At 40.1% G+C, this 21,024-nt stretch overlaps 1 protein-coding gene across 3 annotated transcripts in view; it reads right to left on the bottom strand.

Annotated features, from left to right (window-relative positions):
- Nucleotides 1-21,024, bottom strand: part of XYLB (xylulokinase) — a 99,606-nt gene that overhangs the window by 55,397 nt on the left and 23,185 nt on the right. For all 3 annotated transcript variants that reach the window (XM_042888220.1, XM_042888222.1, XM_042888221.1), the window contains exons 8-17: nucleotides 19,691-19,777; nucleotides 18,187-18,315; nucleotides 16,804-16,869; nucleotides 14,449-14,521; nucleotides 8,230-8,348; nucleotides 6,511-6,592; nucleotides 5,484-5,524; nucleotides 4,936-5,051; nucleotides 2,891-3,006; nucleotides 268-341 (exon numbers count right to left, since the gene is read on the bottom strand). In XM_042888220.1, coding sequence (XP_042744154.1) covers nucleotides 268-341; nucleotides 2,891-3,006; nucleotides 4,936-5,051; nucleotides 5,484-5,524; nucleotides 6,511-6,592; nucleotides 8,230-8,348; nucleotides 14,449-14,521; nucleotides 16,804-16,869; nucleotides 18,187-18,315; nucleotides 19,691-19,777 — 903 coding nt within the window. The remainder of the gene's footprint in view (nucleotides 1-267; nucleotides 342-2,890; nucleotides 3,007-4,935; nucleotides 5,052-5,483; nucleotides 5,525-6,510; nucleotides 6,593-8,229; nucleotides 8,349-14,448; nucleotides 14,522-16,803; nucleotides 16,870-18,186; nucleotides 18,316-19,690; nucleotides 19,778-21,024) is intronic.

The raw sequence follows: 21,024 nt of genomic DNA, 5'->3' as shown, positions 1-21,024 counted from the left end.
AGTCCTCTGTTAACCAGATGAAAGCTAGCAGAAGTGGGAAAACATTGAACTAAAAAAAAAGAACGTTTCACAAAAAAGTTGACTTTGTCCTTGTACCACAACCAGTGCCTACAAACCTGTGAAACAGCAAGAAGCAACTAAGCGTTCGTTTAAACAGTAGGCACTTGGAACTTGGAAGCGAGCATCTCAGGCAAGAGATAACAGCAAACACTTCAAGCTTTGGCAGCACACCTTCAAGGTTTTAGGCAATAACTAGATTATCAGTACCTTTTGGTTGTTGCTGTTGAATCTGTGAATCCCAACTGCTTCAGGAGTGATTTCCATCACGTCGAAGTAGAAGCCTGCATCAGTTAACATTCAAGAGTGTCATGTTTTCTCCTAGCTCAACGCTGTAATCTTATTTCAGCACAGAGCTGAAATAATAAATACAAATCATTACGTTTAGAAAGACATTTGGTATACCATACAGCTTGTTTCTTAACTAATTTCAGTCCATATTTAATAAGTTTAATTACTTTTGGCTTTACAAAAAAGAGGCTGGCTCTAGGCCTCTAACACTTCATTAGAAATCTAAGCAATACAATAAAAGATAAGTCTACCAAAACAGTTCCCATCCACCGGATCACGTACATATGCAAGTAGCAGAGTACTAAGATAATATATAATAGAAATAGTTTCAGTAAATTACTTGCAAAGTTGAAAGAAAAAAAATGAAAAAGAGAGGTTTGTAAGAAGTGTGTAGGAATAGCAGAACATTCCATGCACTGGATTAGATTTCATGAATTTATGAGAGAGCATCAGATGTTTTAAGTCACAAAGCAGAACTGGTCTCTGAATATTATTGAGATCTAAGGAAATGCAGTAATGCTTTGCAGACACTTAGAGGAAAAATTGTGAAAAAGATTTCCTTTGCGTTGATGGCAAGTTGGTCAGAAAAGATGCTCAGGAAAGGAGACAAAAAACAAAACAAAACAAGAATTGGAAAGCTGATCAGAGCAGCTAGGAAACTAAGCACAGACTGTAAGGCTCAGGTCTTCAGAATGAGGATATGCTGCCCTAGGAGACCAATAAGCATTAGCCCCCAAGAAAACTTCACCCTAGCAGCTGCCTCTGCTCATCTCCACATCTCCAAAGCCTCCAAAGGCATCATCTTGCTCAGTGTGCAGGGAACAAGGGATAAAAGAAAGGAAGCCAAACCAGGCTCTTCTCCACTCTGCTTTGTTCAGGAAATCAGAGACTCCTATATTTTCACATGTTTACAATATCTCAAATAACCCAGAAGTCACGCAAGGTTATCAGTTATCAAAACTGAAGGATAGGTTTCACAGAACACCCACTTTTATAGAGGACTGAGTTACCCAAGTGAATATATCGTAACACAAGTTTTAAATTCTAGGCAGTGTCCTGCTATCCCTGATATCAATAACAAGGTTTTCATCAACTTCCATTTTTCTTTCACTATTGTCTGACTTTTGGAATAATTTCCTCCTATCAACTGACCTGATTCATCTAGTGGCAAGAAATGCCTGACCACTTTAACACCCCCCCAGAGACTGGATTTGACAGGTCATAACATGAATTCACAGAATCACAGAATGACCTGGGTTGGAAGGGACCTCAAGGATCACGAAGCTCCAACCCCCTGCCACATGCAGGGCCACCAACCTCCACATTCAATATTAAACCAGGCTGCCCAGGGCCCCATCCAACCTGGCCTTGAACACCTCCACGGATGGGGCATCCACAGCCTCTCCGGGCAGCTGTTCCAGCACCTCACCACTCTCTCTGTAAAGAATTTCTCCCTGACATCCAACTTAAATCTTCCCTCCCTCAACTTAAAACCATTTCCCCTTGTCCTGCTGTTATCTACCCTCTCAAAGAGTTGATTCCTCCTGTTTGTAGGCTCCCTTTAGGTACTGAAAGGCTGCCATGAGGTCACCCCGCAGCCTTCTTTTCTCCATGCTGAACAAGCCCAGCTCCCTCAGCCTGTCCTCATAGGGGAGGTGCTCCAGTCCCCTGATCATCTTCGTGGCCTCCTCTGGATCCTCTCCAACAGCTCCCTGTCTTTTTCATACTGGGATTCTGAACATGAAATCAGTGCTAACCTCACTTTGTCAAGAAACTGCATCTTAAATTCACTTTCCTAAAGATTGAAGTCTTCCATAGTTTAATAATCCTACAGTGTTTTTTTAAAATTAATTTGACTCAGATCTAACATGATTGCAATGATTTCAAATACGACAGTCAAATATTAATCTTGATTATACAAACACTCATCTTTCAATACCTTGAAAATGTTAAATTTTCAAAAATAAAATAATGTAAAAATTCAAATACATGAGTCTGTTAATATTTTTAAATTGTTTTGATTATTTCCTTTCATTCACTTAGCCTAATGTTGGGTAAAATCAGGGATGAAGAGCCTTTACAACACATGTAGGGGAAAATGCAGGACATTAGGTAAGATTTGATATTACTGCTTTATTCACATGCACAGAGCAAGATTCTAGAGAAATGTTAAGAGATCAGAATGATTGAAGACTGAGAAAAAAAAGCATGGGGCTATTTAAACCACATGGCTTGTGACCTCAGCAAAAAACAAATCTCCTTCAGAAATTACTCATTTTAAACAATCTGCAGTTAACTCCTTTTCAGTGGCCGAAAGAGATCCATAAATATCTTTTTCTTATTTTGAGTCAATTTTGAAGAAGAATACTGTAATGGCACTCAGCCTGCCAGAGTATTTCTGAGCACGCCTTAAAAATTTCCCTTGCACAGCTCAACGTAATTCTTAGTCCTTTCCATGACTCAAGTAAAAAGTAGGCACAACTCCCACTAAGTCATGTCTTTAATCAACCTCAGGAAATCCCAGCCCTGCTGAGGCTCGTACCCAAGTTCCCGTTGTTTCCAGCAGCAGTAGATGATAAGGCTTTGGAGAATTCATCCCAGGAGCCTGAAGCACACTCGTTTCGGATCCTCTCTCTCATCAGAGAGCCGTTCTTAAAACTGAAACACATAAACACACCATATGCATTTTCCAAACCATTTGGCTCTAGATTTTTAAAGCAAATTGCTGTTTTATGTAATATTGCTGCTTATTACATCAATTGAAGACAGCTGGGCAATCAAAACTATACTATCCTCTCTTCATTATGGAAACAGATGGAGAAGCAAGAAACTGGGTAAGAGAGAAAACTATTACAAGACACGTTGATGAACACAGTGCAGAGATGCTCTTCTACATCTCTCCAATGAGTTGGCTTACATCTAGGCCAGCAGATCACGCCATACTCAGTCTAGCTCTGAACAGCTACCACATCTCAGAGCACCAAGGACAGGAGTTGCAACCCAAAGCCTGGCTTATCACTGTTTCCTGGAGCCCAAAGCACTGAAGAACACACATCAGCTCTGCTCGTGCTGGCTGTAGAGCAGGACTTGGGGAGCTGTGTTTTTGTACTGAGAAATGGTCTGAATGGTGAGGAAGCTAACTTCCTGTCAGAAGCACTCTGTCATAGTAAGAAAAGGCTAGCTGTGAGATGACTGTAAGGAGGAAAAGCATCTCTTCACTGCATTACATCATTTATGATTTCAGGAGTGTTGTACTGGTATGGAGCCGGCTTGGGTCCAGTAAGACTTACGAGGCCTTGCTCCATGCCAGTATTGGCAAAGGAAGTCAAAACAGGGAAAAATTAGGAAAAAAATTGAAACTTAAATACGAAGCTTCAAAAATAGCCAACTGTTGAGAAATCATATTATGAAAATCAGTAACTTGCAACCAACATCAACATTCTAAACTCAACTTCACAACCCTGCTCCCACTGTCATCTACAGCATCCCATTCTTATTCAGATAAAGACATCACAATTAAAAGGCAGATGTGAGCTCTGCTGAAGCACCTACAGTCTGATTTTGTGATATCAAAAAAAAAAAAAAAACCAAAAAGAACAAGAGGTAATCTCAAAATCCAGAGGGAACAGGTTGCTTTAACCAGGAAGGCCATCAAATCTCCACTTCAGAAAATGCCATTTATACCCCAGCTAATTTGTAATAATTGAAACAACGTTACTACTATGCCATAAGAATCAGCCCAAGTTGGGGGAATCAAAATTCAAAATTTCTTTAAGAGGACTGTATCTGTACACTCACAACTAATGGGTCCATTACACCTTTCTAAAGTTCTTCCCAAGCAATAGCCCCATTCACTCCCACCGATAAATTCTGTGCTATGCTCTGTGCAACCCCAAGGATTTCCACTTCAAATGTATCTGTAAAATACTTGTATCTATAAATATTTGCCTCTGACTTGTAAGTTTTTTCCCTGAACACAGGGACAAGGTAGCTTCAGGTCCTCTTTCCACCTGCTTGCTTGGATAACAGCCAAACCATTCCCAGTTCACAGCAGCCAAAAGCCACCAGGAGGTTCATTCTCTCAGCTCGGTTTCTTGAGATCTCACTATTTTCCACATGCGCAGCCTAATCTGTCCCTGAACAGCACTGATTATACTCCTCCATGAAAAGAAACCTTTCACCTGCCCCTTTATGTCCCCCCTGGACCAGTAGAATAGCACAGAAGTTGTACAGTCTGGTCAAGCTTCCGGCATTCCAGATTATTACATTTCAAAAGGCTATTATTCCTATACCTTAAATATACCATCTTAGATTTATAGTGAACTGGCTCTATGAATATATAAAAATAATTTTGTCTTTTTATTGCCATGAAAATCTATCCATCATAACTCTGCAGTTGCAGTTACCCACGCTAAACAATGAGAATGCTCTAACACTGATGCAAATGTTTCAGCAATAGATTGCCTGAGACCATACAGAATGCTGAATGTTCTATTCATGATCATTTTGCAAAAGGAATAAAACACTAACACAGACAAATATGCTATTGATCCTAAACGTACCAAAAAAAAAAAAAAAAGATATTACCATAAAAGTGCCATGTATGTTTGAGAATCAACAGGATTGCAGAGGATATGACCTTCTAAGGCTGGAGTTGGCTCCTGGATCCACAGAAACAATGTGTCACTTGTGCCAAGGCTAATCTGGAGGAGAAGAAAAAAAAAGTAATTGAGGCGTTATCACAACGTGCATGGAAAGCAATACAGAAATTAAATTAAAACCATTTGTTATCACCACTAATTGTTTTTAAATTACACATTAAGTCAATTGGATTCATACTGAAGCTAGCTCTGACTTTCAGGTTGTCACATCAGTGAAATACATACTAGACAGAGACTTGGGCCTTAGTGACTGGAGCGTTAGTTAAAAATAGTTACACAGTTTGCTTAAAATCTTTCAGACAGCTTGCACATTGATAGAAATAAAACAAGCATGAAGCCAATAAACAGAAAATCAACACTGGCAGATTAATTTGACTGATAACCTACAGCTACTGCCCTTGTTACTGTTCCACATTTCATACACTCTACTTATTCAGGGACATGAACAGTTTCCAGAAATACGTTTCGACTTACTGCAATATCTCCTTCTTGAAGCCTCATCCCTGCCAATGATGCTGAAACCAGAAGTCAGATAAAAAGTTACTTGTGTGACTCAATTATAGCATACTGCATGAGACGTCACAGTACATTGAATTCACCACCTCAAAGCAGAATATAAATGGCAAGTATACTTGTGACAGCCTTGGCCTGTACAGCGTAAGAGTTTGGGCGATGGAGTTATTTTTGACACTGAATCAAAAACATTCAAGGCCAAGAGCTACAGAGCTGCAGGATTCTCTAACGTTTTGTATGTTCAAGTTTTAAATACTGTGGAGCCTTATTTAAAGCACAAAGGCTTCCACTTACAGACTACTCATGTATCTATTGGACTAAACTGAATTTTAATCTCAAGAAAAATCAATTCAATTTTCAAGACATTCATCTCCCATACTGCTCATGGGAAACATTCCAGGATGAATCCTATATCTCAATCCAAACCTGGACACACTCCTGTAATACAGTAAGCACTTTCACAGTCCTGAGAAACAGATGGCTTTGCTGTGTCTGCACTTAAACAGTTTTGAGGATTACAAAACCTGACCCTAAATTAACATCTTCCCTTATATTGGGATCTACCACTCTGACAAAAGGACAGCTCTAACTCTTGAAGAACAGCTGTAACATCTATCTCCATCTCTTTGACTCAAAAGATACAACAGCAGGCTTTGAATTCACATTTCCTAAGTCAAAAATGGAAGCAATTCATTTTAAGAATTGGCTGTTAGGTGGAGACAAACAAAAACTGAAGTTATCAGGAGGCAAATAAAGTCACCTCCAAATAATAGGCTAAGTGGAAGTCATTTGCAGTACTCTGTTTATCCAAGATGTCTATATCTAAGAATAATCAGTGAGGGATGGCTGTCAGAAAAAGCTATTAATGCTGATAAATGTGATATACTTTCACTGTATAAAGGAGCATCTGAGAATTAATAGTATTGATCTAGAATTTCAGCACACGCATAAACATATTCACTGAATCTTATACACTTAATCATCTCACCTGGATTGTCTCCTGTAAAGGCTACTATTTTACAGTCTGGGCTAAACTCATAACGCTGAACATAATATGGAGAAATGGATCCCTAAGGAAAGAAAGAAATACAGAGCAAGGAAAAAAAGCTCAAAATTGGAAAATAATCTCACAGAGTACAACACAGTGCTGTAACATAGTCCCAAAAACCCATAGAGCAGTTGAAAAATTTCTGTATATTTAAGGCATAAATATTTTCCTGATTTTGAATGCAATTTTTTTGTCAGACAATCTCAGAAACACACGCAGATTAGATTTTGAAATAGATCAAGTAAGCAGTAGCATTTTAGCCCTGGTTCACTCTCATGTTACTCACATCCAATAACAAACATATCCACCTATTCTGAACACATGCATGGAATACACAGAAACTAAAAATCCAATGCAAACACAACATTAATACACATCACAACATTAAACGTTGGAACATGAGGGGTCTGGAGCACAAGTTACGAGGAGCAGCTAAGGGACCTGGGATTGCCTAGCCTGGAGAAGAGAAGGCTCAGGGGAGACCTCATTGCTCTCTACAACTACCTGAAGGGAGGCTGGCCAAGGTGGGGGGTTGGCCTCTGTGATTAGAGACAGGAATAGAGGGAATGGCCTCAAGTTGCACCAGGGAGATTCAGGCTGGACATTAGGAAATAATGGAGGTGTTCAAAAAATATTTAGATGTACTGAGGGACATGGTTTGGTGAGAAATACTGGTAATAGGTGGATGGTTGGACTGGATGATCTTGGAGGTCTTTTCCAACCTCAGCAATTCTATGATTCTAATATGACACCTGTTATTTTACAGGCCAAGAACTGCACTTTTTTTTATTTTTTTTTTAAGCCACAGCTGACAGCCACAGAGGAAAAAAATAAGAGAACACAACAACTACCCTTACAAAAGTACAAGGACTTTTCAATGTTTCTCTCCATTAGAGAAGATTAGCATTAGAATCACAAGTCAGCTACATTAACCGACTGACTAAAGACGAATCAGTGACAGATATCTATACTGTTTCACATGTGCACCATCTAAAGCAATAGCTCTTTTCTTTTTTCTGGTAGATACTAAGACTAAATTGATCTACTTGAAGAGATGTGAGCCTTGATTTGATTTCGTCATTATGCTACATGAATTGAGGAGCTCTAAACATCCCCAATTATTCACAAAGATTAACTCATTAATTCTACAATTTAAAACAAGGCTCCTGCTAAGTAATGCAAATGTTGAGTTCTGTTTCTGCAGCAATAAAGGCCACACACAGTTCTGCAGTAGCCAGCTGACCAGAGGACATATATGGGGATTGGGAAGAGAAAACCCCAACAATTCTCATCACTGGAGCATCTGCCAAATTGTTGGTCTTCATAGCACAGAGCATGCTAGAATCCAGGGTGATCCACAGTGAAAGCTATGACAGATACCTGCTACCAGTTTCCAAAAGTGTCCTCTTCTGCTCTGACACGGATATGTACAGAATACCTGCAAGTATTAAATCAACCAACATCGCTCTGAGGGTAATTGTGCACATAGACACACACTCAAATATACTCCAAGAAAGAACCATCAGCAGAACTCTCAACAAAAAGCTCTAATTTTTTCCAGTGATAAATATTTTGCTGTTCTTTGTTGTTTGTGTGGGTTTGGTTTGCTGGTGGTTCTTATTTGTTTGCTCATTTAAACTTCTCTAGACAGGCACGTACCAGAACTGAATGGGATGGCACAGGGTTTCCCAGTTTCTCCACTAACCCTGGTGCACAAGCATCAAGGCAGGATGCCGACCACACCTTTTCCCAAATTTGCAGCAGATTCATACCAGAACCTGAAAGATACAGATCAAAACAAGAAGCACAGATCATTAAACACAAAACTTGGGTAAAGAAAACACCACTACATCACAAAATTCCACCCCGTTACAGGCAGCAGAGTTTACAGAAAACATTCTACATTCAAATAGAATGGTCTCAACCCTTCTAAGTACAATTGATACTGATGATTCTACCTAACTGCCTTTCATCTGCAAGGTTGCAGAAAATACTCCTCTGATGCACACTGCAACAGAAAAATCAGTTATTTTCAAATAAAGAAAAAAGAAAACATATCTCCCCACTGACTCCTCCTCAATCCTTCTGCTTTATAGAAATACTTCACTACTGTCTAGATGCAGCAGTGTCACCTGAAGGCAAGTTGTCCTCATCTGAGACCTAACAATGAAGAAATTCTATCCTAGGCAGCTTGTCTATGCACTACTATCTTTGAGCATCAAACCAGCACCTACATCCACTGCCCACATTGACTCATCTTCCTCCATATCAGTGCTTCCTTCTTCAAAGACAATGAAATAAAAATACCAGTTGCAAAAACAAAAACAAAAAAAACACCCCAGCTTAGAATCATAGAATCATTGAGGTTGGAAAAGACCACTAAGATCATCAAGCCCAACCACCAGGCCATCACCACCATGACCACTAAGCCACATCCCTCAGTGCCACATCTCCACGTTTCTTGAAAACCTGCAGGTATGGCAATTCTACCACTTTCCTGGGCACATCATTTTCTGTTTCACCTCTCATTGCTTTTTTCTCCTCACTGTTTTATTTGCATTGCCCCAGTTTATAAAGTTAACTGAAGCAGTGATCAAATCTAAGCAACCTACTAAGCACTCCACATCCCTTGCTTATATTTCTAGGTTGTCTTTAATTGCACATTTCATTAGACTTGAAAAATCTGTAAGCACTACTGGTTAATGCTGTTCAGGGACATATTAGTCTTACACTGGATTAACAACATTTTCATTTTGAAGACTGTCTAGCCTGTGACTTATTTATCTCAGAAACACAACCACGTTCTCAGCAGAGCACTGGAATACCTGAAGTTCAATTCAATACATCTTGAAACTGAAAAAACACAAAGGCAGTGAAGTTGACTCAGCAGGCACTGTCTGTGGAATAAGATGACACTCACAGTGCTGGGACACAGAGGAAGAGAAGGTTTGTAACCAAATTTCAGCCAGCATATCACAAGTCTCTTACTCTGAACAAATCCACAAGTCTGCCATACTCCCTCTGCATACCCCACTGCTGGTTAATCGTGCACAAATAAGCTGACATTATCAATTCCCAGCAGCCTTTTTCCACAGATTTAAGACATTTATTTATAAAATATCTATTCATACAGCTCAATCCTAAGCATCACCAACAAGGTCTGGACTTAGTGCTTTGCACTGCACAAGCACCTGAATAAACCAAGCCAAACAGCAGGAAATTTGAACTATGCTTAGTAACATTTAAAATAGAATTAAATTTGTTAAATTCAATTCATCTAATTTCACGCAAATTAAACACACTTAAATTATGCACCAGTTAGTTTCCTTCTCTACTGTTAGAGTCATTACCACCAAGAGAAGGAAAGATGATGACTCAGACCAGCTTTTCTCACTTCTCTTAAATCTAGCCATCCCTCCTGCCTAAGAAACCTGAGTCCAGCATCACCATCTGCTCTTCCAAGGGATGAAGGGAGTGAGCAGCCTCTTCCCAGGCCTCCCAGGCATAACAGGGCTGCCTAGGAAGAATTAAGCAAAGCTAGAAAGTTTCCTTGAAAATCTCCTAACCAGCGATCAAGGAAGTCTTTAAATAAATAGGAACTTTATTAGAGAAAGGGTAGCTGTTGTTTCCTCAGGGTTTAAATCCTTCACCCCCATACCCTGCAAGCATAGGGAAACACTCAACCAGTATCTTCCAATGCAGTTTTTGAAGATATAAGGAGTGCTTCCAATCTTTCCTCCATAAAATAGAGAAAACACTAACATTTATGACTGAAAAGGTCTAAGCTAATATATAAACTGAAACAGCACTTCAGTTTTATTGACTGGTAGACACAGTCACACAGAGACTCTGTTATGCCCTGATAAAAGACAGACAAACTAATTTACCTCACTCTCAAAAACTCATTTAAAAGATGTGAAACAACTACTTGATAAGAACAACCTGCCTATTGGCCCAGATCATCCTATCCAGCTACACACACCTGAAAGAGAAACCAGAGAGCTGGATGCTCCCTGGAACTGCTTGCTCCTTCAATTACACGTGGAGCAACACAACGAGCACCCAACTCAAGCACCTCTGGTTATGATCTATGCCACTTCTAGAAATAAAAGTGAGTAAAAAATGGCTTAAGAACATCATTAGGGGTCGGTGCTGGGGCCTGTCCTCTTCAATATCTTTATTGATGACCTCGATGAGGGCATCGAGTGCACCCTCAGTAAATTCGCAGATGACACCAAATTGGCTGGAAGTGTGGATCTGCCTGGGGGTAGTGAGGCCCCACAGAGGGATCTGGACAGGCTGGAGAGCTGGGCTGGAGCCAATGGGATGAGTTTCAACAAGGCCAAATGCCAGGTCCTACACTTCGGCCACAACAACCCCAGGCGACGCTACAGGCTTGGGGCGGTGTGGCTGGAGGACTGCGTAGAGGAAATGGACCTGGGGGTATTGATTGATGCTCGGCTGAACATGAGCCGACAGTGTGCCCAGGTGGCCAAGAAGGCCAATGGCATCCTGGCTTGCATCAGAAACAGTGTTGCAAGCAGGAGCAGAGAGGTGATTGTTCCCCTATATTCAGCACTAGTGAGGCCGCACCTCGAGTACTGTGTCCAGTTTTGGGCCCCTCACTGCAAGAAAGATATTGAGGCCCTGGAACGTGTTCAAAGAAGGGCAACAAAGCTGGTGAGGGGTCTGGAACACAGGCCATATGAGGAGAGGCTGAAGGAGCTGGGAATGTTCAGCCTGGAGAAGAGGAGGCTCAGGGGAGACCTTATTGCTCTCTATAACTTCCTGAAGGGAGGTTGTAGTGAGCTGGGGGTCGGCCTCTTCTCTCGTGTCATTAGTGATAGGACCAGGGGGAATGGCTTCAAGCTACGGCAGGGGAGATTCAGGCTGGACATGAGGAAGTATTACTTTTCAGAAAGGGTGGTCAGGCACTGGAATGGACTGCCCAGGGAGGTGGTGGAATCACCGACCCTGGGGGTGTTCAAGGAAAGACTGGATGTTGTGTTGAGGGACATGGTTTAGTAGGAGCTATTGGGAATAGGTGAACGGTTGGACTGGGTGATCTTTTAGGTCTTTTCCAACCTTAGTGATTCTATGATTCTATGATTCTATGATCATTGTAAGTTTAACATAAAAATAAGCAATAAAATTAAAAACAAGGAAGAAAAAACAACAAAATGCAACCCTTCAACTTGCCACTCCAGATGTCACCCCATCAGTAATGAGGAAGGTCAACAGTCAAGTCCACAGTCTGGTAAGAATGGAGGAAAGGTTCAACACAGACGTGAGCCGAATTCAGCATCCCACTGCAAGCATCACTGACTTAACATGAAGTGTTCAGGAGCACAACCAGGACTTGCTAACATTTACTGCTTATATAAAACTACAAGGTTGGAAAAAAGTCATCACAAAGACCAAAAGAAACTGACTAACTGGCTCCATTAATCAACAACCCAAAGATCAGTATTTGCATATATTTATAAACAGGTAAGTGCATTGGTGTTACAGCGCTCCAGATTGCCTTCTCAAGAGCCCAGATCATAAGCAGCATAACTCTGCTGACACCAACAGCCTACATCAAGAGTAAGTTCAGCTTACTGTGCTTCCTTCTGAATAGGCTTCAGCTTTAAGCATCCTAATTTGGTTGAACAACAGAAGCAAGTATGCTAAGCTATAATTTGCCTAAGGCTCCTAGAAAAGCATTTCAAAAGATAAAGCTTCTCTAGATCAAAGAGCTGAGTAGCTGCTCTTTAAGGTGTCTTCTAAAAGAAACAAAACCTGAAGTGGCCACTTCATTCATATGTCCCAAATGTATCTTACTTTTACCTTCCACACAATATAAATAAAAATTATTCTTCGTTCCACCAGAATGTAACTTGATTTCTTTTAAATCAATCAGGCAAGGTGCTCAGCCATTCATAAGGAGCCCACAAAGTTCATCTGAACTTTGTGAGATTGGATCTTTAAGAAGAAAAATTCCTAAAACTGACTAGCAGACTCCCTACAACAACATGAAAATTTGAAGAGAAAATTGTGCAGAACTAAGCAATTTGACAAGGTTTTTTAAAGGCAATATGACCTGAAGTCACACCTACAGAAATGAAGATTAAGTCTATTACATGAACATTATTGAGACGTGTTTCAAACTACAACACACAGGTGCAACATAAAAGATCAAGGGAATTGCAAGAAATCGTATGTGACAAGCAAGTTTTACAGATGGATCCAAATAACTGCTGCAATTATATTTCAGTACTGAAATTAGAATTCTCTCTCATTACATTAACAGAAGATAAGAATGTACAAGACCAAATACAGCTTACATCACCAAAAAGTCTTCTGCGTTGTAAAGAGAACTGTAACATCCTGCTTAGTTCCCTTATCTGTTTTCACAGAGATTTAACAATCTTACATGCTCTGAACAGTAGATAACATTGATTCAAGTTACATAAATATCCAGAGGTACAACAGATAGGCTCTCCTTAGAGCTGATCAAAAAAATGCAACACATGTTCTATGAAAATCTTCTAATGAAGCAACGTATTCCTTTGTCAGAAAAAAGCATCCCGAAGCTCTCAGTCTGTGTTTGAAACACAGGACACGAAGCTTTGGGGAGGTCGCTGAGTGGCTGAAATGCTCAGTACTTGGGCCTACTGAGGAGCAAAGTAGCAATTCTGTGGGCAATAATACACATGCACAAATTTAGCTGTGAAAATACACAGCTAACAGAACAAGACAAGATGACAGATGCAGTAATCACACAATTGCTTCAAAATAAGAATGGATTGTCTTGCAATTTTTAAGGTCTCAAATATAAATGGGATATCTGGTATTGAATAAGTTGACCGTCAGCTAAAATTGAGCTGTCCTGCTATTTCTATGAGCTTTGATGGAACAACAGAAGGGAAAAAATGAGCTGGTCTTCACATATGGGTGTCACCTACAGCTCTATAATGCAAAATTTCCTTAGAGAATCTTTTTATCTAACCTTTCAGCTCTGAAGAATATCTTCTCTTATTTTCAGAGACGGAATCAAAAATGCTATTTAGAAATAATAGCGCAGCTCCCAGGAAGGAGGCATTGCTTGTAACTGTCATTTAAAATTGCCATTGAAAAGCTGGATAACTGAGATAACACACAACAGAAAGGAGACACACTGGCCTAGTCACTTTGCTCTTTGTTATGATGAATAGAGCAATACAGAAGGTTACATTATGTTTTTTTTCAAATAGAGCTTGGTTTTTTTTTGGGGGGGGGGAGGGTGGCTTGGTTTTGCTTTTCCTCTGGTTCACTCCAAAAGAATATCCCTGTTAGTTCCAGTTAGATGGTGGGTAAAGAGTGAGAGAAATAATCACAGTATGTATCTTGCTTGCCCCCTGCACAACTCAAAGCCAAAAACCAAAACCAAAGCAAAAACCAAAGAAGTATCAGAAGTTGAGTTGACATCATCATATAGAGTAGCAACAAACTGAAAGGATAATAACAGGCAGAAATTGGAACACAGGAAGTTCCATACTAATGTGAGAAAGAACTTCTTAAATGTCATAGTGACAGAGCACTGGAACAGGCTGCCTAGAGAAGTCGTAGAGTCTCCTTCTCTGGAGATACTGAAGGCCTGCCTGGATGCCTACCAGTGCGACCTGCGGGGAACCTGCTTTACCAGAGGGCTTGGACTCAATGATCTCTAGAGGTACAGACTCACCTATAGAGGTTGTTAGGTGAGTAATTTAGCTTAAAAACTAATACACTTGTCATTAAAGCTTAAAGACCAAAAATAAATGGCAGAAACCTCATCCCACTTTTACATCAGATAGGAAGAGAGACAAACTTTGCATTGCTAAATTGTCACTACCAGAAAACCCCATACATACTTACCATCACTGTAATCAATGGGTGCATAAGCTCCTAGGAAAAGGGAAGCTGCAAAACTGCTAACTAAAGAGATCCTCTGAAAGAAAAAAACAGTGAGATAGTGACTCTCATCAGTACTGACTTCAAAGAAAGAAAATAACTTAAGTAATTGGAAGCAGCAGATGTTAATGGATGCTTAATGTTAGGGAGAATACACTTAAAAGCACACCTCCAAGGATTATTCAGTTCTATATTCCTGCTGAAGCAACATGGCAGACATCAGTTTAAAGGTAACCCTATGATAAAAGCTGTTAATAGTTTTGCATTCTGAAACATGCAAAATACACTGAGTATATTAGCATATCTATGTTATCATGAATTAATTCACAACTGAGGTATGTTCTAGATCTCACTTCAAGGAAAAACGTAAGAAAAAAACAACTGGATGATCGGGGGAACAGCCACACACACTGGTCAACCTGGAGTGCAGGTCTGCAAGGCAAGGCTTTGACAACACCTCCATCTGAACTCTTACCATGCCAGCAGAGATGACAGATCTCCTAGGATTTACTTCCAGGAATTGGTAATCTGAACTAAATCAGCATCCGCTGCTCTCCCTCAGGTTATGTTCCAACAGCACATTAGATGCTGCAGGGCTTCTAGCACCAGCTCTAAAATGCCCTGGTCACATAACACAAAACACTGATGCAACATGAACTCACCTCCATTTCAAGTCTGCTAGAGGAACTACGAAGTTAATCAGCTACTGCTGAGCTTTCGGTAGGATCAAGTATTATCTGCCCCCAGAAACTGGCATAAAAGCTAACAAATTCCTTATTGTGCTCTCTAATTCAAAAGAGTTACAATTGTCACCCAACATCTAATCAGAATCAAATCTCTATGAGCCAGCAGTGACAAGGTTTTGTTATTAATGACCATGAAACCACTGCTTCGCATGGCATTCAGAGTTGTACTATAGCCAGAGTTCAAAAATGTACTTATAATGGCCAGGAAACTTAATGATGCACTTGCTCTTCATGCATCTCTCCCCAGGAATATATCACATTGTGCTTAGATAACAAAGGCCTACCTTCTGCGGTGCCCCAATGGGCACAAGCTGCCTGAAATGGAAGGAAAAGGATGAAGTTAAACTCTGAATCAGCTAGTTTATCAAGCTGACCTAGAGGAGGAAAGGTATCCACCTTCCACATGCTGCTGAAACTATCAAGCTGCTAAGTGTTTCTTGTGGGTTCCTAAGAGCACAGACATTTGTGCTACAACATAGCTTCTTGCACATCCTTTGCTGCCAAAAAGGTGGCATCAGTGCCACCAGCCTTTTGTCTTAGCTTAGTCTGAGCAGTTCTAGTTCCCAGGAACTCACCCCCCACCCTGCCCCTGCCATTAATGCATCTTTCTCCAAACTTATTCTTAAGCTTACCATGAACTTGCATTAGTCCCGTTTCATTCCAGCCTTTACCAGCATAAAAAATTATATAATGAAACAAAAAGAAAAAAAAAAAATAGGCAGCAAAATTTGCAATTCACTTCCCCACAAAATTAAATATTTCATGCAGGAATAAGATTTTTAAAAATTATGATCAATGCTAACAAGAACTGCAGTAATGTAAAAGTACAAGCAGTCTGACTTTATAGGTCAAGATGTATGGCATTCTCAACTCACAGGACAGGAACTTCTCCCTTGTTTATATCACATCTGCATGGAAGTTTCACCTTGTTTCAAACCATTTTAGTCACAGCTAGATGCAGACTTAACAAATTGAGGTGAAAGAATTTATACAGATTTCTAAAAATTAAAAAAAATAATAAAAAATAAAAAAAATCAGGAGGAAACTAAACAATGTGTTTCATTCGTAATAACAACCAAAGTTGTTTCCTGCGAGGGAAAAATTTCTGCAAACATCTAGAATTGACTGCAGTTGGTTCCTATGCATATCTGCATGGCTGCCAGCTTTGTATGGCAGAACAACCACACTTCTGTATGCATACAGCCAGTTGTCACTATTAACATTTCATCTGTGTGCTTAGGTGCCCACTCATATTTGAACTGTTACATATACCAGCCTATTGGCATTCAAATAAAAGCCTGTAATAAAACTTACTCCACAAAAGCTAGGATCCAATGGAGCCCACTGTGTTACACCAGCATTCAGGAATTGATGCCCAATTTGTGTTTATCTAATGACTAACAAATCCACAAAAAGTAAAACAAAGAAAAAGTCACAGAATTTTATCTTACAGCAAGCACAAAAGTCAAAATACTTTTAGGGGAGAAAAAAAAAAAAGGTGACATCACAAAATTCCACTTAAAAAGATTTTCAACTGTGATTTCCAATAAGTACAAGTTGAAGTTGAGCCAACCTCAGTTTGCGCGTAGACCTCAGGATTCTGGTTGTAAATCTTTGCTATCTGGTTTCCTGTAAAACGCTGAGAAAGAAATGCAAATGCTTAGAAACACAAACCTTAAATGGAGTCAATAATCATTAACTCTGTGTAATGAGTTCAGTACATTGCACTTTGGATATTTAATTTGTCTGATGCATGATGAAAGTCAGTGCACAGCAGGCAATCTGCACTAAACAGGCTATAACACATGGTCTCATTATGAGAATTTTGCTCACCTTTAAAAAAAATCTGAGAAAAAAAAACATTACTATACATAATTTACATTTCAGAAATGACGGTTCAGTGGAATGAATCACTCTTATTACATGCTCAGGAACTAACGCTATTGAAATGCTGCCTTCACCTTCTTAAAAAGGTTTAGGCTATCCAACCTGCGTGCCTCTCTGTGAGGAAGGTAAGTGGGAACAGGCAGGAAGTTTTATACTTAAAGAAGCAACATCAGTACAAGATATTAACAGTTTTGAGAAGAACTATTTTTCCTTCATATATTATATCAAATAACTAAAAACCCCATAATACTGATCTTCCAAAACCTTAACCTTTAGTAAGTTAAAAATAAACCGTTAGTAGTATATAAAATCTGATTTCAAACACCAGCTATAAACCTTTCATGATTCAAAACCAGAATGAGAATTCTGGGAGGTTAGAGCCTTACTTTACTGAACTAACAGCGAGAGCAGACAGGTGCAAAGATGCCTGCAGGGCAGCCCCACTCCCACTCCATAACTCTTTGTCGTGGTTGTAAGAGAGGGAAGTGCTGGGAAGATGAGATGAGTGACAGAGCACTCCCTGATAGAGTCCCAAACTTCTGAAGCTCACTTTTCTGAGGTTAACACAGCTGCTTGTTAGCCTTCATGGAACATCAAAAGGGCAATCTAAATTACAGAAGTAGCCTAGAGCAGTGATCCCAAAACACTGAGTCATTAACCCCAAGTAAATCTGTAACACAAAGTGAATTGTGATCCCAATGGAAACCTGGCTGCACAGGAGCTCCCAGCAGAGAGCTGGACCCTGAGACTGTAAGTATGGACACTGAACACCACATCTGGGGAACTACAGGCCAAGAGCAACAGCTTAATCCAACTTACTCCTGCACTGCTTCCTGAAGTAAAATTTCCAGTGTTTTGCCTAATTTTAGTTGAGAATTTCCACAGAATAGGATTTCCACGTCTTTCTTCGTGAGCTTACTGCAAAGCATGATATCACTGGAGTTTCTTTAGAAACACTGAATAAAACTGCCTCTTTTATAATTAACGGCTGATCATTATCTGCTGTGATGTGACAGAGTTGGTTTTGGTCACAAGACTCTGCTGAGGACTTTCTTGTCATGCTTCTTACCTCATAGGCTCGAGAACCAGTGATATTTGCTAAGTGCTGTGCTCCTCCCACAGCATTCTCCAGAGCGCTGCACTGCGAAGCTGTGCTAGAATCCATCCAGATGGGGCTGTTACTGACAGCAAAACAAGCCTGGAACAAACAGTATTCTTTAAGAATAACACCTCATCTCTAAGAAGTCCCTACTGAAACAATAACAACACAGCAGACAGAGGAGTCAGCTCACAGGTCGGTTCTCTGATGTCCTCTCAGTAACTAAAGGAAAACAGTATTGGTCAGTATGTTGGCCAGGGGTGGAAAGCCTAACCTAAATGTCACACCTGAGGGAAGCAGCAGGCTTTATCTGCTGGTACATCACACATACCCTGCAGCTGAACGTACTGCAGCAACATATCAGTACATTCCTTTGGAGGCCAAAGCCCCAGGATGTTTTATACAAGCTCAGACTCACTTTGACAAGCTTCTTCCCTCAACACTTAGATGATCTTTCTAGAGCTCTTCTAATAGATTTCTCTTCACTGACTGGCATAATAGTTAAGCAAAACAATGAGGCTTACCACATCACCAGATAGCATTTTCATTCCCTTTCCAAGATTTCTGCATGAGGTATCTCCAAAATTAATCATTTAATAGATCAGCTTATACAAATGCCTCTCCTTCAGTATTCGACTGTTGTTACTGATCTGAGATTCATAGAATACCCCAAGTTGAAAGAATCTCACATGGGTCATTGAGTCCACCTCCCAGCTCCACACAGACCAAGCAAAATCCAAACCCTGTATCTGAGAGCAGCATCCAAAGGCTCCGTGAGCTCTGGCAGCTCAAGGCTGTGCCCACTGCTCTGAGCGAAGAACATTTTCCTGACACAAGCCCTTGCCACTCATGGCAGGCTGTGTTAGGCCTGATTCACCCCAGGACACGGCTGCATATTGAACTACAGAAAGGACTTCAAAAGGAAAGCTGTTTTCTCCCTATTTTTCAAATACTAATTTGTCAAGTCTACGTGCAAAACATATCACGTGCATATCAAAGTATTTGGTAGGAGATTCTGTCCACTTTATCATTTCAGAGCTAAGTGTAAATTTTTATTTTTTTTAATATTTTCTAATGAAAACTCAAGCACTGCGGGGAAACTCTGGTGCAATAATATTCTTCACCATTTTTTCTTTTAATACGGATTAAAAAACCTACAATATTTACAGGTTGTTTACAGAAATGTTATGTTTAAAGAACAAACACGTTCTAGTGCTGACATTAAAAGATTCTGGGATGCCTACTGGCACCAATAAGCTTTTAAAACAGTATATACTTTCACTGAAGAGAACAGGAAATGCCAGGAGCTCTGGAGCTGAAGGAATAACCAGTACATTTCACTTTACACTGCAGGAAAATGCAACCAGAGAAAACACTTGCAAGCAAAAAAAAAAAAAAAAAAAAAAAAGCAAAGCATGAAGACCAGGAAAAGGCCAGTGTGGCTCTCCTTTCAAAGTTCTTGTGTGAACATTACCTTCAGTGACTGATGTAAAGGCAGCTCGGGTGATGCATTCTTTAAGATTTGGATGCTTCCTTTCTTCCAATATACACTTCCGTGTTGCTGTAAGAAGTGCAAAAATACAAGTTGGAGATAGTCCCCCAGGATATGAACTTTGCAGCTTGATCTGAACTTGAAGCTCTTAGGGACAGAGAACTCTCACCAAACTACAAGAAAGTAAATGCACCTTCTCAAATCAAGTGCCTCATATTAAAGGTCTATTTGAGACTGAGCAAACCAGAAAACATAGGAGTTGAGACAAATATGACCTTAAACTACAGCAACTTTTAGTGGAAGCTGTTATCACACTACTAACCCATGCCATTAGCTGTTTTTTTGAGGGCTCTTCCAGCTGCAGCCAGAGCTGCACAGACAATTTGTTCCTGGCTCTACCTGCACAGACCCCAGGTCCCACAGTCACGTGCCCATCCCAGCCACTGCTAACCAACTGCATAATACTGAATAAGCTGCTTAACCTCCAACTCTCAGAAGCCTTTCTAATGTCAGACAACTCTAGCTGTTCATATTTAGATCACCCAAAGCAAACTATAAGGCACCATTCAGTTTTCCACTAATGATGAGCCTCCCAGGCCCACAATTCAGACCCACGTTATGATCCAGATGGTATCAACGTTTCTGTTCCAGTTCTGCTGACAACTGAGACCAAAACCTGGCACGCTGGTACGCCTCTGCTATCTGATTGGCAATACAGAGACAAGATTCTTAAGAGAAAAGGAAGAATGACAATGTGAGTTGGAAAGTGGCAGTTAAAAGAAATCTACTCTACCTGAAAGAATCTGAATGTAGCAACCCCAAGTCATAGAAGCATAGAATGGTTTTAATTTGAAGAAAGAAGTTGAAGCAAAGGGAACATTGGCAGTTTGGAAAACCAATTCCTACTTCTGCTTGAGAGAGCTGCACTTTCCTTCCAGTCTCTAACTTCTATTCCACTAAGGAATTCCTAACAAAGCCTTGATGCAGGTTATTATTTTCAGACACTTTGTTCCAGCAAATAATACGTGGAGATCAAAGCAACAATTTAGATTAATTAGCCCCAGATCTACTTAATGAATAACCTAGCTCTCATGTGTCAGAATTAGCTATGACTTTGCTGGTTTCCTCACTTTGAATACAATTTTAAAAACTGTGAAAGGTGCAAAAGCTTCCTTGTTTCACTACCAAAGTATTAGGAGACAAGCAAATTAACTAATTATCAGGATGGGTTTATAAATCTGAAAAAAATAAACTAAAAATGGCAGAACAAATCATGGCAAAGGCAGAATATTCGTCCTCAATGCATCAAAGGCAAA

Source organism: Lagopus leucura, unplaced genomic scaffold (genome assembly GCF_019238085.1).
Source record: "Lagopus leucura isolate 7727_CA_CO unplaced genomic scaffold, USGS_WTPT01 Super-Scaffold_100157, whole genome shotgun sequence".
In the NCBI taxonomy this organism is placed as follows: Eukaryota; Metazoa; Chordata; class Aves; order Galliformes; family Phasianidae; genus Lagopus; species Lagopus leucura.
Note: the sequence above shows the minus strand (reverse complement) of the source record. Positions and strands in the feature narration are given on the sequence as shown.